At 37.1% G+C, this 18,220-nt stretch overlaps 1 protein-coding gene across 1 annotated transcript in view; it reads left to right on the forward strand.

The window, feature by feature from the left end:
* LOC126267206 (dnaJ homolog subfamily C member 17) overlaps positions 1-18,220 on the forward strand; it is a 52,784-nt gene that overhangs the window by 14,718 nt on the left and 19,846 nt on the right. The window contains exons 3-5 of the mRNA XM_049972178.1: positions 9,247-9,426; positions 17,630-17,848; positions 17,987-18,067. Coding sequence (XP_049828135.1) covers positions 9,247-9,426; positions 17,630-17,848; positions 17,987-18,067 — 480 coding nt within the window. The remainder of the gene's footprint in view (positions 1-9,246; positions 9,427-17,629; positions 17,849-17,986; positions 18,068-18,220) is intronic.

An 18,220-nucleotide genomic window follows, 5' to 3' on the forward strand; every position in this document is an offset into this window, starting at 1 on the left:
GCCTTTTACGGATCAATTCGTCTTCACTATCAAAATATGAAGAACTCTCCTGGCGAGCTCTACTAGGTGAAGTATGTGGAGGTGTATTACTATGAGATTCTTCTGATGAATCTTCATTGTCACTACATTCATTGAAGATGCCACACTCACTGTCACTCCTTGTCAGTATCTCCAGTGTCTATTCGTCAGTGTCACGATGCCGATGTGCCATTTGTCTGTGGAACTCAAAAGTGACATCATCATTTAAGACTGATTATGCCTTTCAGCGTTCAGTCTGGAGCAAAGTCTCCCTTATAAAATTCCTCCGTGATCCCCTATTCAGTACTAACATTGGTGCCGCTTTTGATGTTAAGCCTATTACTTCAAAATCATTCTTAACTGAATCCAAGTACCTTCTCCTTGGTCTACCCCAACTCCTCCTACCCTCTACTGCTGAACCCATGAGTCTCTTGGGTAACCTTACTTCTCCCATGCGTGTAACATGACCCCACCATCTAATCCTGTTTGCTCTGACTGTTACATCTATAGAGTTCATTCCGTTTTCCTTTTATTTCCTCATTGTAGACACCTTCCTGCCATTGTTCCCATCTACTAGTACCTGCAATCATCCTAGCTACTTTTATATCAGTAACCTCAACCTTATTGATAAGGTAACCTGAATCCACCCAGCTATCGCTCCCATACAACAAAGTTGGTCGAAAGATTGAACGGTGCATGGATAACTTAGTCTTGGTACTGACTTCCTTCTCGCAGAAGAGAGTAGACTGTAGCTGAGCGCTCACTGCATTAGCTTTGCTACACCTCGCTTCCAGTTCTTTCACAATGTCGCCATCCTGTGACAATATGCATCCAAAGTACTTGAAACCGTCTGCCTGTTCTAAGTTTGTTCCTCCTATTTGGCACTCAATCCGTTTATATCTCTTTCCCACTGACATTACTTTTGTTTTGAAGATGCTAATCTTCATACCATAGTCCTTACATTTCTGATCTGGCTCTGAAATATTACTTTGCAAACTTTCAATCGAGTCTGCCATCACAACTAAGTCATCTGCATATGCAAGACTGCTTATTTTGTGTTCACATATCTTAATCTCACCCAGCCAATCTATTGTTTTCAACATACGATCCATATATAATATGAACAACAGTGGAGACAGGTTGCAGCCTTGTCTTACCCCTGAAACTACTCTGAACCATGAACTCAATTTACCATCAACTCTAACTGCTGCCTGACTATCTATGTGAAGACCTTTAATTGCTTGCAAAAGTTTGCCTGCTATTCCATAATCTCGTAGAACAGACAATAACTTCCTCCTATGAATCTGGTCATATGCCTTTTCTAGATCCGTAAAGCATAGATACAATTCCCTGTTCCACTCATAACACTTCTCCATTATAAGCTAAAGATCTGGTCCTGACAACCTCCAAGAGGCCTAAACCCACACTGATTTTCATCCAATTTGTCCTCAACTAATACTCGCACTTTCCTTTCAACAATACCTGATAAGATTTTACCCACAACGCTGATTAAAGAGATACCCCTGTAGTTGTTGCAATCTTTTCTGTTTCCATGTTTTAAGATTGGTGTGATTACTGCTTTCGTCTAGTCTGATAGACCCTGTCCCAATTCCCATGCCATTTAAATTATCCTGTGTAGCCATTTAAGACCTGACATTCTACTATATTTGATGAGTTCCGACTTAATTTCATCCACCCCAGCCGCTTTATTGCACTGCAATCTATTGACCATTTTCTCCACTTCCTCAAATGTGATCCTATTTCCATCATCATTCCTATCCCATTCTACCTTGAAATCTGAAACATTACTGATCGTATTTTCACCTACATTGAGCAACTCTTCAAAATATTCCCTCCATCTGCCCAAGGCATTAACAGGATTCACTTTTGGCCTCACAATACCAATTTCACTGCAGATTTAATAGTGGTCAGTGTCATCAAAGAATCCCCTGAATACATGTGTGTTCCTCACAGCCTTCCTGAATTCCTGATCTGTTATTATATAGTCAATGACAGATCTGGTTCCCCTGCCTTCCCACGTATACCGGTGAATGTCCTTTCAAAATATTCCCTCCATCTGCCCAAGGCATTAACAGGATTCATTTTTGGCCTCACAATACCAATTTCACTGCAGATTTAATAGTGGTCAGTGTCATCAAAGAATCCCCTGAATACATGTGTGTTCCTCACAGCCTTCCTGAATTCCTGATCTGTTATTATATAGTCAATGACAGATCTGGTTCCCCTGCCTTCCCACGTATACCGGTGAGTGTCCTTATGTTTAAAAAAAGGCTTTTGTAATTACTAAGCCCATACTGGCACATAAATCCAAGAGTTGTTTCCTGTTCCTGTTGGCTTCGGTATCCTCTCCAAATTTATCCATAACCTTTTCATACCCTTCTGTTCGATTTCCAATACTGGCATTAAAATCACCCATGAGCAGGACACTGTCCTTGTCCTTTACTCTAACAACTACATCACTGAGTGTGTCATAAAAACTATCCATCTTATCTTGATCTGTCCCTTCACAATGCGAATATACTGACACAGTCCTAATTTTCTTGCTAGACACCGTCAAATCTATCCACATCAGTCGTTCGTTTACATGCCTTATTGCAAACTACCTTATGTAAAGCCCTACACCCCATTGGGCTGTTCCTGCTTTGACTCCTCACAGGTAGACCTTGTATTCTCCCACTTCCTCTTCTTTCTCACTCCTTACCCGAATGTCACTAACAGCTAAAACGTCTAACCCCATCTTATATGCAGCCTCTACCACCTCTACCTTCTTCCCAGAGCAGCCCCCATTGATATTAATAGCTTCCCATCTTGTTACCATTCGTTTGCAGAGTCGTATCTTAGGAGTCCCTGGTTTGTCAATTAGAGGTGGGACTCCGTCATCTCCAAAGGTCTGAGGCATTTTGCTCTGAATGTTGCCAGCATCCTATTTAAAGTACCAGGGGAGCAGGTTGCTAGCCTTACTTGCCCCGGGTCCCATTGAGTTTTACCCCTATCGGTTGAGGATCTAACCGGTGGATTAGGTAGTCTTTACTGTCTGAGCACAAAGTTAACCACAACTCATAATATGTCCGAGATGCCCAGCCTTATTCCAAAGTAACTGGTATCCCGATTGTCAGGACCACTTACTTGGCCACTCATACGTTTCCCATGGTTCATGAACTAGGACATTACAACAGGAACCCACACCATGAACTCAAAAGTGACAGCACTCTAAAAATCCTGATGAAACAGCAGCTAGCTAAAAGACACCACAGAAGCAGAATGCAGAAGATAATGTGAACCAGCTAGCATGAATGTCGAACAGCAACTGCGAAATTTGTAGCAGTGTTTCTCAGACAGCAGGGACAGCGGCGTAGAACAATAAATAGGGTACATTCATCCCAGGGAGTACACAGGACAAAAGAACTTGCTACAGGCCGGCGTGCAGTCCTGAGCAGCTGTTGACATCCATAGGCCCACAGGCATAGGAACGAGCTGCTGTATAAGCCGTCATTAGGGCTCAAGTACCAGTCAGGCCACACGCCAGATGTCGTCTGCAAAGCCCATGGGGAAGCCCACTTAGCGACAAACATCATCTGCAGGCCCGCGGCAAGGTGGAGCGCCGCAACATATCACGTCTGCAGTATTCAAAGGGTTAAGTGTCACGGAGTTTTTCCTAAAGGTATATATGTGGAGCATAGCCTTATATTAAAGTGAAAAGCGAACATTAAACAATATAAGGATGGAATAGGTGGAGCGCCGCAACATATCACGTCTGCAGTATTCAAAGGGTTAAGTGTCACGGAGTTTTTCCTAAAGGTATATATGTGGAGCATAGCCTTATATTAAAGTGAAAAGCGAACATTAAACAATATAAGGATGGAATAGAATCTTTTAAAATGTGGTGTTATAGTAGTATGCTGAAAATAAAATCGGTAGATTGTATAACTAAAGTAGTTCAGATTTAAATTAAAGAGCAAAGTGCTGTGTGACACTACTTGACTAAAAGAAGGGATACATTGTCAGACATCAAGGAATAGTTAATATGAGAATTGGGTGTGACAATTGTAGAAGTAGATCAAGTTGTAGCCACATTAAAAAAGGTTGAAGTAGAAGTAGGTAGCATTGTTATGTGGAGATTGTGAGGTACCCCATATTTTCAGATAAAAGGCCAATTTACTTTATTTCCAATTTTGCTATTTCACGTGCATGAAGTGAATGTATGCATACTGTCGTACATAAAGAGTAAGGAGCGAGTAGTAGGGTCCCACACTGGCACTTTCAGAGCCAGTGGGATGACGTGATGATGCAGAAATCGCTCCTGATGTCAACAAAGAGACACATAAGGAAAGCACATTTATTCTGGCATAAATCAATTAATTGTTATTAATAAATATTTACTAACAATGTTACCTTTCACCACTCAGACATAGTAGTAGTCTGCAAGTCATAAATACTATCTTTCAGTAATTTTATAATGCCAGGAAAATTGGTAGTAATAAATTAATGAATAACAGTGGCATAACAGAAAGTGTATGATCTTATATGAACTACACTGATTGTACACTCAGGTCACAGACTGTGCGCCATAGTCACCATTTTTCAATAGGGTGCCTTTCAATTTAGTCGTGAGGTAAACCATGCTCTTGTGCTATTAATAGTTAGCTTGTAATCAGTGTGAACAAGTTCATCTTGCTGTGTTATAAATAATTGCACCGTAATAACGTCTCACATAAAAATTATTTGCACAAAAAACACCTTCCGCCTCAAGTAGTATTGCACTTTCAGAATCCGACGACATTGCGGCTCTGCAAGGGGACATAGAACTACAAGAGCACCTCCACATAACTAGTAGGATGAATTCCTATGCACTGGCTCATTAAGTTAATTCAAAGACGGACTGGCTTAATTATCACAAATCCTGGGGTGGGAAAGCTTGGCCAGTTATACCGTATGCCCCTTATACCACCATCTCCAGACTCGCTGGCTAAACTGAGACCCTTCTAGAGGATTAGTAGTTGTGGATGGTTCTTTCAAGATGAAGACCCATGTTCAGTGTAGATTAGAATCGAGAGGTACCTTAACCATTCTTCAGGCTGAAGGCTGCTACATCAACAACATTTTGTCAGTTGAACAGTGTTACCATGTAATCACTGTGCTGTCTACTGTAATCTTAATTATATTCAGATGTAATTGTGTCTACACAGTGATCTCCAAGCAACTTCTGCACGATGCACATACCAGTACCCCAGATGGGGGTACCCTTAGTTGCATTGTATTTATTGGTCCTGTTGTCTACAAAACCATCTTTTGCATTAGACATTGGACAAGTCAAGTCATAAGTACACTTCTGAAGGTGATAGGTGATTACTAGACATGCATATTTAACGTTCTAATAATACACTTCACTTTATACATTTAAGTATTTGTGAAACACACTTCATAAATTTAAATGTTCTTCGCTGGAGTAAAAGCAGTGATGCTGTAATTTTGACTTACGAGGTGTTCTAAAGATTGTGACTTCAATAATAGCTTTTATGTTTTCAGGATATTTGTTGTAAAATTTAATTCGCATGTGGAAAGGACTTTTTTGAACAGAGATATATTGATTTGAGTTTTATGTAAATTTTTATTGTCTGGTAAAGTGATCATTGTATATCACAGATTTTTTTTCAGTCTGCTATCCATACCTATTACATTTATTTTAAAGAATGTAAGGGTTTACATAATGTATACACATGGCAATGGAGGAATACCAGAAATCTTAAACAGAAGTTTGCATACAAACAAGATTCTAATTGCCTTTTTTTTTTGTAGTTTGAAAGTGCTGTTAGCTTTTTTAGAGTATCCCATAAAGTGACTCCATATTTAAGGTAAGAATGGAAGTAGGCATGATATGTGTTCACTACTGTTGTCTCACTACAGCATGATTTTAGTAGGCAAAGAAGATAACAAGTCTTAGTCAATTCTGCTTCACTCAGTATGCTTATTCTGTTTTACGTTGCTTGCAACCAAAATCCGAAAATTCCTTGTTGATAGTGACCAGTGGGATAAACATGTCGTCCTTTGGAGCATTGTGGAATTTTAGTGCAGAGTTTTCTAAGCTGATTATTCTGTGACCAGCTGCTAAGTTGTTCTGTGACAGTGTTTATTGATTGCTGTAATTGTTCACAGCTGTCTCCTTTTAGTAGAATTGTGATGTCATCTGCAAATATGATTGTTTTACATGCACCCACATTTCTGATAAGTGTCCAGATACAGTTTTTAGGTGAACCTTTGTGTGCTTGATGCACACTGCCTACTTACAATTGCTCAGGAAACAACTGATCCAGCTCTTGGACAACCCTCGAATACCTTCCCCTCCCCCCACCCCAAGCTTTGACAGCAGACTCTTATGGCCCAACATGTCAAAGGCTTTTGACAGGTCAATAAATACTCCTATTGTTTCTTGTGTCTCAGACTTTGTGTGGCTGACAGTTGTCATTGACTTCTTATTTCTGAATCTATGTTGTTCATTACATAGGATATTGTTTTTATTTGCAAATTTCATGAGTTTGTGATACATTATCTTTCTCCCCTTTTTGTGTATTGGAGTGACTTTAGATGTTTTCAATACACCAGGGAAAGTGCCTGACTGAAGTGAACAGTTGAATAAGTGTGTAAGTACTTCAGTTAGGTTTGATGCACTCTTCTTTAAGATTGTTGCAGGGACACCATCAATGCCTGCAGAATTGGAATTTTTTAGTCCTTTCATTGCATCAACTACTTCATCTTGTGAGACAGAACTGATGTACATGGGCCATACACAAGCATTTATTTTATATTTGTTGGCTTGGGTGTTCTTATGTAAGTTTGTTTGTATCTGATTATCAGCAACACTTGTGAAAAAATGGTTAAATGTGTTGGTTACTTATAAGTGGTTTGTTACCTTTTTATTTTTTTGTGATAGTGTTATATTTATGCAGGATGGTATGTGTTCATCAGATTCTCTCTCTCTCTCTCTCTCTCTCTCTCTCTCTCTCTCTCTCTCTCACACACACACACACACACACACACACACACACTTTTTTTAAACTTTCCACGCAGCCTTCAGTTTATTAGCTGAATTAGAAATATATTAATTGTAATACATTATTTTTGATGCTCTTATTAATTTTCTTAGTATTTTGAAATATTTTTTGTAGTATACATGTATTTCGAGCAAGGAATTTTTTATTTACACATTTCATGAAGTAGTCTTTTCTTCTGTCATGAAACCCTTATTCCCCTTGTGATCCAGCTGTTTGTTCTAGAATTCCCCCTTATGGTTACAGTTTTCAGTGGGAATGCAGTTTGAAAGAAATGGGTTAATGTATCCAATGAAACTGTTAAATTTTTCATTTGTATCATAGTGTTGTTAATAATACAGCCTTTCATTTTTAAGCTTAGTATTTGAGCAAAATGGTCACTAGATCCTGCACTGAAAATTTTTAGTGAAGTTTTGTATAAACTTTTTTGTGATTAGAAATTGTTCTAAAGCTGTTACACAAGTTTCTTCTACTCAAGTAGCAGCCTTTACTTCCGTCATTAAATTACAGGATGTTGCAAGATTCAAAAGAGCCTCTTTGTTTCTACTGTTTGTGAGGAAATCAATGTTGAAGCCGCTACTGTTTGTCAACTCACAATCCATTTTATTTACTGTGTTTAGCAAAGACTCCATTTTGATTAAGAGAAGTTCAAATTTTCCAGATGGTGATCAGCAGACTACAGCAGTAACCAGTTTGAACTGAATAATTTTTATAGTTGCAATTTCATAATTCTTTTCGACATTTGCCATTATAGTTTAAATACATTCCATGCTTCATGTGCCGCTTTCGATGCAACCTGCTTATATCCAGTATTGTGAACACAGTTTCCTTGCTTTAAAGTTAGGTATATTAGTAAAATCTGTAGTTTCCTTTATGTAAATTGCCACCCCACGCAGCTTGCTGTTTTTCCTGCAGTAGTAGTAAGACAAAATGAATTTATTTATTTTCGTATTCTGAATTAATTCTGGGTTAAGCCAGTGTTCAGATATGCATAACACTGAGATATCTTTTAGTTCATTGATCTTATTATGCAGGTATTGCACATTATGGTGACAAATTTTAGATCTGGTATATTAATGGCTTGGTAGTTGGGATCATATCTACAGCAACACATACCTTTAGTGTAAATTGGGATCAGTAATTGTGTTGTCTTTTCATTCTTCTTTCTTGTTCATTTTACTTTTCTCACTGTTGTCCGTGGGATATACAGGAAGTTGATAGACTGTTTTCTTCCTTAAAAGTCTTTATTGATTATTTCATGACACGATCACAAACAACCTATTTCCATCATAGCTTTAAATACATTCCATGCTTCATGTGCCGATTTCGATGCAACCTGCTTATATCCAGTATTGTGAAAACAGTTTCCTTGCCTTAATGTTTGTTTTCCGAATTTCTTTGTTTGCACGTCAACTATAAATTAGATCGTATCTTTGAGGCAGTGTGGCAGCTACTGTCTTTCTGCATTTGTTAGCTTCTGGAAAATACTGCAGAGTGTTCATGCAAATCTCTGCTTCATTTTTTTGTCATATCATTTGTTCTGGTTATACATATGATAATGTCATTTTCCTGTGTTAGTTTCATCCGTGATTTAGTGTCTAGAATATTTTTACATCCTGCTCCAGGTTTCACTACACTAGTCATTGCTGTGTCGTGACTTTTCTCTCGGAACGTGCTGGATAGATTTCTGCTATTTTCGTCCTGTAGTAATATTACATTAATCTTTTTCCTTGTGTTCATTATTGACTTTAGTTGTATAGACACCATTCATTTTCACCTCATTGATTTTTACAAGCTCACAAGTATTTGGAGAGTCATTATCAGAGCTACTTGTTTCCAAAACATCATATTTGTTTTTATCAGAAAATATATATTTCTGTACCAGTTCATTGGTGCTACTTCAGCATTATTTCCATTGCAACGTACTCTGTATTCTCTGGTGAGATATATGATCAGTTAGTCATCATTGCTAGATGCTGCAGCCTAACAGAGAAAAACTGTCAGTTATTGTTAAATATCTCTTAAATTCAAAAAACTAAATCAATGCTACCTGTACTGCTTAATCGAAACATATAACATTAATAGCAAACACTAACAAATATAAAAGGGATTTTGAAAAATGTGTTAGCATTTATTTTGTGTATTTTCATCATAATTTCAGGCTGCATATGATAAAGTATTAAAGGCAAAGCAAGCTGCGAAACTTAGAACACAACAGCTAGACTCTAGAAGAAAGAAATTTAAAGAGGAACTAGAAGCAAGAGAGAAGGCAGCACAAGAAGCAGCAGCAAAGAAGTCTGAGTTTTTAATTGACACAAGAACAGATGAAGAAAAGCTTCAGGTAAACAGTGGCATCAACTGCCATGGCATCCTGAAATACATATTTCATCTTTTTCAGTCATGGAGAGATGAGTAAGTTATGAAGCAGTTTTTATTACCTGTACTATTTTTGTATTTGGTTACATTTTAGTATTTATATAAGTTACTGGTCTTGTTTCATAAGAAATAATTTTCAGCATTTGAAATATCGAAATGAAAATATTAACGCATTGGATAAAGCTGGAGGAATTAGACAAATGTTGATACAAATATGAAGAAAAGATGAAATGGTAAGAACTAATAGTGCTTTTCTTGGGATCAAGATTTTGGGTGTAGGTGGAGAGTGGCAACAGGCCATTGGAAGAATCAGTTCCTGAATTCAAAAATCTCTAACTCCCAAATATTCCAATTTCCTTTGCTGTTACGAAATATATTACTACTTTTTAAAGTGTTTCCAAAGCCCTGTGCCCCCAACCCTCCACACCTATTTTCTTCTTTTGGAAGAAAGAATCTTCTCCTAGAAGCTCAGTTATTTTTCTTTCCTCCATATCTGTCCTAGCCAACTTTTTCATAATTTTGTAGCTTCAATGGTGTTGGCGGGAGAGGGAGGGGAAGGCAGCAATGTGACCATGGCAGTATGTTTGCCGTTCAAACTAAATACTACTTTTTTCTATTTTATTTTCAAATCCAGCAGCAGTATTGATTGCTATAGATTTTGAAATGACAGGGATCCATATTCAGGGGTAAAGTGTAAGATTTATGTACATTACCTCTGCAAAATTAACATCTGAACATGTAAGAACTGCTCATCATCCGTCAATAGATACAGTATAACCTCAACTCTGTATCAACAGTTTTCATACCTCTTGTTGCATGAATAAGCATTGTCCTCATTTCAGATGATCAAGTCCACAAATGGAGCCTTGAGGCTTTGAAATTGATAGCCATTAAGTTATGAAGCAATGAATATTGCTGTTTGAATGTAAACATAAAAATAGTATTTTTTCCAATGTGAAAAGCAGCTTATTCTAATTTCCATATTTGGTAACAGGGTCCACTTTTGCAGTTGCTTTTCGTTGGATAAATTCCTTGTCAGTAACAGATCAAGAGTCAGCTTCCTTCATTTACACATAATGGAAACCAAATATTAGCCAGATCAACTTATCTTCATTTTTAGGAGTATTTGTGATGTGGACTCAGAAAGTGTCCAGCTTATACTCTGTGTGTGTGCTTCAAATTAAGTCGTATTAAAAGTGATGTAATAAACAAATGTAGCATTTAGAGTACTGAAGTAAGTTACAGAGTATATGGTAATTTCCATTATATCACTGTATTAGAACTAATGCACAAAGCTGTTCTGTAGAATATGCATATTGGCCAGATTTGGCATTGATGTTCCAGCCAACTGTGATGCACAGAAATGATAATCCTTGTGGGATAGCTGTGATATTTGTTTCTTCTTTTTTATGTAAAAGTGAGCCCTTGCTGTATGCACCAGTGCCAAAATACTCCAAACTTTATTAATTTTTGAAAAACTAGTACATAATATTTATTCAGTTTATTAATGGCAATTATCAGAACTTTGTTCAGTGTTGTCATGCATCTAAATGAAACCAGAGTTTTGAGTGACTACAGATAAGGACTGGTTCAAGCTTATCATACTGTGCAGTTCATTTATAATCATACTGTGCAATTTATTTATAATGAATGTTTTATTCCCTTCTTGTTATTCATAGTCTTACTTCTGTGATATATTTCAACAGTTGGGCTCTTCATGTGTGGTCAGTATATATAAAGCCAGATAAATATGGGTTCTTTTCAGCATACAAAATTAGTAGTTACTTAAAAATATTACATTTGTGGTAAATATGAATGTATATGTGAATTACAGCTCAAAATGGGACTACAAAATAAATGTTGTTTTGTAGCTAATTCCAGAGAAACTATTTTATCACAGATATTTCAAACCCCTGCAGGAACCGTGGACCTCACCGAAATGGGGTGCCTTATGTGCCTTAGCTGTACAGATAGCCATGCCATAGGCACAACCACAACAGGGATAGGCCAAACAAATTTGTTATTCCTGATGAGGGGCAGCAGCCTCTTCAGTCTGGATGATTAACTGGTTTGGCTCTACTCTGTGGCTTAATTATGAGGCTATACTCTTGGCTAAAAAATTTGAAAGGTTTTAGCCTACTATTCAGATCTCTGGGTGGGCACAACTCGGAAGGATGTCTTCGTCAGGAAAAACAAGACTGACATTCTGTGGGTAGGGTCATATAATGTTAGGTACATTAATCAGGTAGATAGAGTAGAGAATTTTGAAAGGGAGGTGAATATGTTGAAGTTAGATGTTGTGGGAATTAGAAGGATGCAGTAGCTGTATGAGTAAGACTTGTGGTTATATGAGTGCTGGTTAGGAGCAAAAAAAGCAAATACAGATACTATTAACAGCACAGTGAATGAATTATCATAGACAAGAAATCGACACCCACCAAAGCACTACAAGTTTATTTGCCAACTAGCTCCACAGGTGACAATGAGATGAAAGAATGTATAAGGAGATGAAAGAAACCATGCAGATAGTTCAGGGAGATGAACATTTTGTTGTGATGCCTGACAGGAATTCTCTAGTAGGGGAAGGAAAAGAAGGAAAAATAGTAGAAGCACTTGGACTGGAGAAAAGGGATGGAAGGGAAAGCCACCTGGTATAGCTTTGCACAGAGCATAATGTAGTCATCACTAACACTTGGTAAGAATTGCATAAGAAAGTTATGAACATGTCAAAGATGTGGAAACACTGGTAGTTTTCAGATTGGTTATATAATGGTAAGATAAAGGTTTCTAAACCACATTTCCATAGCCCAATGTAGACTTTGGCCATAATGTAATGGTTGTGTTGTTGTGGTCATCAGTCCTGAGACTGGTTTGATGCAGCTCTCCATGCTACTCTATCCTGTGCAAGCTTCTTCATCTCCCAGGTCCTACTGCAACCTACATCCTTTTGAATCTGCTTAGTGTATTCATCTCTTGGTCTCCCTCTACGATTTTTACCCTCCACACTGCCCTCCAATACTAAACTGGTGATCCCTTGATGCCTCAGAACATGTCCTACCAACCGATTCCTTCTTCTGGGCAAGTTGTGCCACAAACTTCTCTTCTCCCCAATCCTATTCAATACTTCCTCATTAGTTATGTGATCTACCCATCTAATCTTCAGCATTCTTCTGTAGCACCACATTTCGAAAGCTTCTATTCTCTTCTTCTCCAAACTATTTATTGTCCATGTTTCACTTCCATACATGGCTACACTCCATACAAATACTTTAAGAAATGACTTCCTGACACTAAAATGTAATGGTTATGAACTGCCAAGTTAAACTGAAGAAGTTGCAAAAAGATATAAAATTAAGAGGATGAAACCTGGATAAAGTGAAGGAACCAATGGTTGTTGAGAGTTTCAGATGAAGCATTAAGCAAAGTTTTGACTGAAACAAGGGGAAAAGAATAATATAGATAATGAGTGGGTAGCTTTAAGAGATGAAATAGTGAAAACAGCAGAGGATCAAATAGGTAAAAAGTTCTAATAGAAATCCTAGGGGAACACAGAAATAACTGAATTCAGTTGATGAAAGGACAAAACACAAAAAAATTAAACAAAATAGGCAAAAGGGAATACAGATGACCAAAATATGAAATTGCCAGTAAATGGAAAATGGCTATGCATAAATGGCTACAGAAGCCAGGTGAAACACACTCCGACTTTAAGAAGAATGTTATAATACCAATGTCAAAGAAGATAGTTGCTGATGGGTGTGAATATACTGAACCATCAGTTCAACAAGTCATAGTTGCAAAATACTCTCACAAGTCATTTACAGCCAAACGGAAAAACTGCTAGAAGCCAAGCTCAGGGAAGATCAGTATGAGTTTTGGAGAAATTTAGAAAAGTGTAGCACTGCTGACTGTACAGAATAGAAGGTAGGCTGGAGAAGGATAGGAAGAGTCTAGCTCAAGCTAGATTAGTGATTCATCAAAGCTATTTTTTTACGACTTGTACAGAAACCAGACTGCTGTTAGAGAGGCATGAAGGGCAAGCAGTAGTTGAGAAGGGAGTCAAACAGGGTCGTAGCCTATAGCCAACGTTATTCAATTTGTAAATTGATGAAGCATTGATGAAACCAAAGATAAATTAGGAAAGGGAATTGAATTTCAGGGAGAAAAAACAAAAAACTTTGCAGTTTTCCAATATCATTGTAATTCTGCCAGACATTATAAATGACTTGGAGCAACAGTTGAATGGAATGGATAGTGTCTTGAAAAGAGATTATAAGATAACCACCAGCAAAAGTAGAATAATGTAATGGAATCTAGTTGAATTAAATCAGGTGATGCTCACAGAATTAGATTAGGAAATGTAACACTGAAAGTAGTGGATGGGTTTTGCTATTTGGGCAGCAAAGTAACTGATGTTGGCGGTAGTAGAGAGACTGAAAAAAACAGAATGACAATCACAAGGAAATCATTCAGGAAAAAAAAAGAGAAATTTCTTAGCATATAACATAACTTTAAGTGTTAGTAAAACCTTCTGTCAAGGTATTTGTCTGGAATGTAGCCTTGTTCAGGAGTGAAACATGGACAATAAACAGTTTGGAAAAGAAAAGAATAGAAGTTTTTGAAATGGACTAAATCAGGAGTCTGATTGGTAGGACACATCCGTAGACTTCAGTGAATAGTCAGTTTGTTAATTATGTGAAATTGGTGGGGTTAAAAATTATAGAAGGAAACCTTGGCATGAATACATTGTTTGGTTGTAGGATTCATTTGGATAGGAAGAGTCTAGCTCAAGCTAGATTAGTGATTCATCAAATCAGTTTTTGTACTGAATACCACATTAACAACAATTTCCAAATAGCATTGTTTTCTCCTTATCAATATGAATCAAGTAACTAATTGTCATTAACCAGTATTGTACAACATTTAGAAAAATTACTTCAGACAAAGTTGCGAAATAGGGAATACACAGATGGAACATCATCTGTGTACTTGTAATTTATACTCTGTTGCAACATCAGTTGTCATGTGGATGAAATCTCTCCACAAGATACACACCATGTAAGCAACGTAGTGCATAATAGTCCAACCTGGCATCTTAGTTCAAATAAATGTGCACAGTTCAGTTCTACTTGGTGTAGTAGTCTTGTTTGGGTTGCTCCTTAATGAAAATACACAAGAGGGCTTATTAGTATGTTCATCTAGGCATAAACCTAGATGAACATACTAATGAAAACCCTGCAGGTCCAGAAACAGTTTTCTGCAGATGTTTTAGTAGTCAAATGGGAAAGGAGGATCTCAAGTAACACCTTAAATCAGAGAGGCATCCTCTTGCCTATAGAAAAATGTTGCTGCTTCCCAACACAGGCAGACATCACTTATTCAAAGCTTAAATAGTGCTTCGAAGAAAACAAGGCAAAGATCATTTATGGAAAAGAACTGCTGAAGTTTATGCAAAATAAAATAGTCCAGTCAAAAACCTGGAATATGGTATGTTACAGACATAAGAAATATTTGCCTAATTTTTTAGTGTGAACTAAAATAAAAACAGCCTTCAAGTGTGGAGCATTATGTTAGATATGGGTATAAATCTAGAACATACATTTCTTGTGTGAAAGAATACCATATTACTTTCTTGGACACACATTATTTTATGGTTGTGTCTTTTTATAGAGGATGCCCATCAATACAAACGCCTCATGCAGTTAAGGAAAGGAACTACAGAAACCTAAACCAGGAACACTGTACAGTGATTTGAACTTTGGTTCCCTTGAATATGTGTCCAACGTATTAACTATACTTGTACCTTACACAGTCTACTATAGTTCTTTTTCCAAGCTAAAAAATGGGATGTAATCAATGATTAAAGGCTGGGGTACACTCTGGCCATGTGATTTGCATTTTAGCTTCACCCTGTAGGATTTTATCCTCATAACAGGCCTCTATAAGCACAAGCATTGTTAGCTAAAAATATAAGAATCACAGTTGAATATATTGTTGTTGTTGTCTTCATCATTTTGAATCTGCGTAGTGTATTCATCTCTTGGTCTCCTTCTACAATGTTTACCCTCCACACTTCTCTCCAGTACTAAATTGGTGATCTGTTGCTGCATCAGAACATGTACTACCAAGCGATCCCTTCTTCTAGTCAAATTGTGCCACAAATTCCTCTTCTCCCCAATTCTGTTCAGTACCTCCTCATTACTTACGTGATGTACCTATCTAATCTTCAACATTCTTCTGCAGCACCATGTTTCAAAAGCTTCTATTCTCTTCTTTTCTAAACTATTTATTGTCCATGTTTTTCTTTCATACGTGGGCTACATTCCAGAAAAAAACTTTCAAAAAAGTGTTCCTGATACTTAAATCTGTACTCAATGTTAACAAATTTGTCTTCTTCAGAAAAGCTTTCCTTGCCATTGCCAGTCTACATTTTATATCCTCTCTACTTCGACCATCAGCAGTTATTTTGCTCCCCAAATAGCAAAACTCCTTTACTACTTTAAGTGTCTCATTTCATAACCTAATTTCCTCAGCATCTCCTAATTTAATTTGACGAGATTCCATTGCCCTTTTTTGGCTTTTGTTGATGTTCATCTTATATCCTGCTTTCAAGACACTGTCCATTCCGTTCAACTGCTCTTCCAGGTCCTTTGCTGTCTCTGACGGAATTACAATGTCGTTGGCAAACCTCGGAGGTTTTTCTTCTGCTTCCTTTACTGATTGCACAATGTACAGATTTAATAACATATGGGATAGGCTATAAAACTGTCTCACTCCCTTCTCAACCAATGCTTCCCTTTCATGCCCCTCGACTCAACTGCCACCTGGTTTCTGTAAAAATTATAAATAGCCTTTCACACCCTGTATTTACCCCTGCCACATTCAGAATTTGAAAGAGAGTATTCCAGTCATCATCATAAAAAGCTTTCTCTAAGTCTATAAATTCTAGAAACGTAGGTTTGCCTTTTTTTAATCTGTCTTCTCCAAACTGATCTTCCCTGAGGTTGGTTTACGCCACTTTTTCCATCTGTCTGTAAAGAATTCATGTTAATATTTTGCAGCTGTGACTTACTAAACTGCTAGTTCAGTAATTTTCACATCTGTCAACATCTGTTTTCTTTGGGATTGAAATTATTATACTACTCTTGAAGTCTGAGGGTATTTCACCTGTCTCATACATCTTGCTCCCCAGACGATAGAGTTTTGTCATGGCTGGCTCTCCCAAGGCTAACAGTAGTTCTAATGGAATGTTTTCTACTCCCGGGGTTGAATATAAGAGGCTCTGATCTCTGTACCATTAAACCATCAAATAACTTCCTCAAATTATATTCATATAATTTATATCTGTACATTCACCAGTGTGGATTGACACATTCTCAATCGAGCACTGTGATATTTAGATATTATGTCAGGTGGAAATGTTTGGTAATTTAAGTGTATTCATTGCCAAACTCTGCATAAAACACTATTTGCTCGACAACAAAACATAATTATGTGTTCATCTTTAGTGATGTTCCTCCACCCACTGTCTTGGGGCACTGAACTGCCATGTTGTTAATGGAACACATGCTATGGGTTTACACAAGTAGCTATTGAAATATCAGACCTTAAGCACTACCAGTCATGTGAGTGATTGCCACTTCGGAGTAGGATTGTAGAATTTTTACTGTGATAATACTGGACATTTTTACTCAGTGCTGCCCAAAACATTTCATTTTTTACACTTGTATCAGATATTCGTACATAACCAGTAATTGGTTTTAGCAGCATTTGAAACAGCTTTTTCCTCGCCATAAGAGAAGTCTTCATGATATAATTATGTGATGTTCCATGCCTTAATAGATAACTTTGTTGTAACTTAAAAGATTCTCAAGCTAATGTTTGCATTCTACACTAAAGCACCAAAGAAACTGGTATAGGTAAGTGTATTCAAATACAGAGATACGTAAACAAGTAGAATACAGTGCTGCAGCCAGCAACAATATTAGGCAGGTGTACCAGTTTCTTTGGCTCCTAGTGTAATTGTGCACATAATTGGAGAGGGGAAATTGTTCTTGATGATATCTGTTCTTGTGAAATTGATCTTTTGTTTGTCGCTGTTGGTAGTGTAATGCAGCAGCTGAATTACATCACTTCTCTAATCTTTAATGTTAATTATTTGTTTGTAGGCTGAGATTGATAGGTTAAGGAAAGAGGGATCAAAAGCAGTGGAAGAAGAAATAAGATATGTTCAGAAAATAATAGAAGAAGAAAGAGAGCAGAGAGCAAACAGGAGAGAACAAGAAGCAAATAATCAATATCGTCTTCGTATTAGGTGGAATGTAAATAAGTCTGATGTGAATAATGGAGGATATTCATATGACATGTTACACAAATTGTTGTCAAAGGTGAGATTATGTTAGTGTCTATCATTTATATACAATGTAATTACAATAACGGTATAAATCTTAATATTATATTTATTTAAATAAATGAAGGCAACATTTGCATGATCTATTTTAACTTTGTTTTGTTTTATATTGCAGTATGGAAATGTGGTAGCACTTATATTATCTCCAAAGAAGAAAGGTCGAGCACTTGTTGAGTTTGAGAGTAAAGATGCTGCAGTAAGTATTGTAGTAATTGAAACATATGATATTGCAAAATGAAAATGTCGATATTAAGGATAGATAAATGGGTTTCAGGGTTCTCTGTTGACTTATCCTTCACTTTTTTTTTGTATGTGTCACCTTTTTTTTATTAATGTTGTTATTATTTTT

The sequence above is a fragment of the Schistocerca gregaria genome, chromosome 4, assembly GCF_023897955.1.
Source record: "Schistocerca gregaria isolate iqSchGreg1 chromosome 4, iqSchGreg1.2, whole genome shotgun sequence".
Taxonomy (NCBI): Eukaryota; Metazoa; Arthropoda; class Insecta; order Orthoptera; family Acrididae; genus Schistocerca; species Schistocerca gregaria.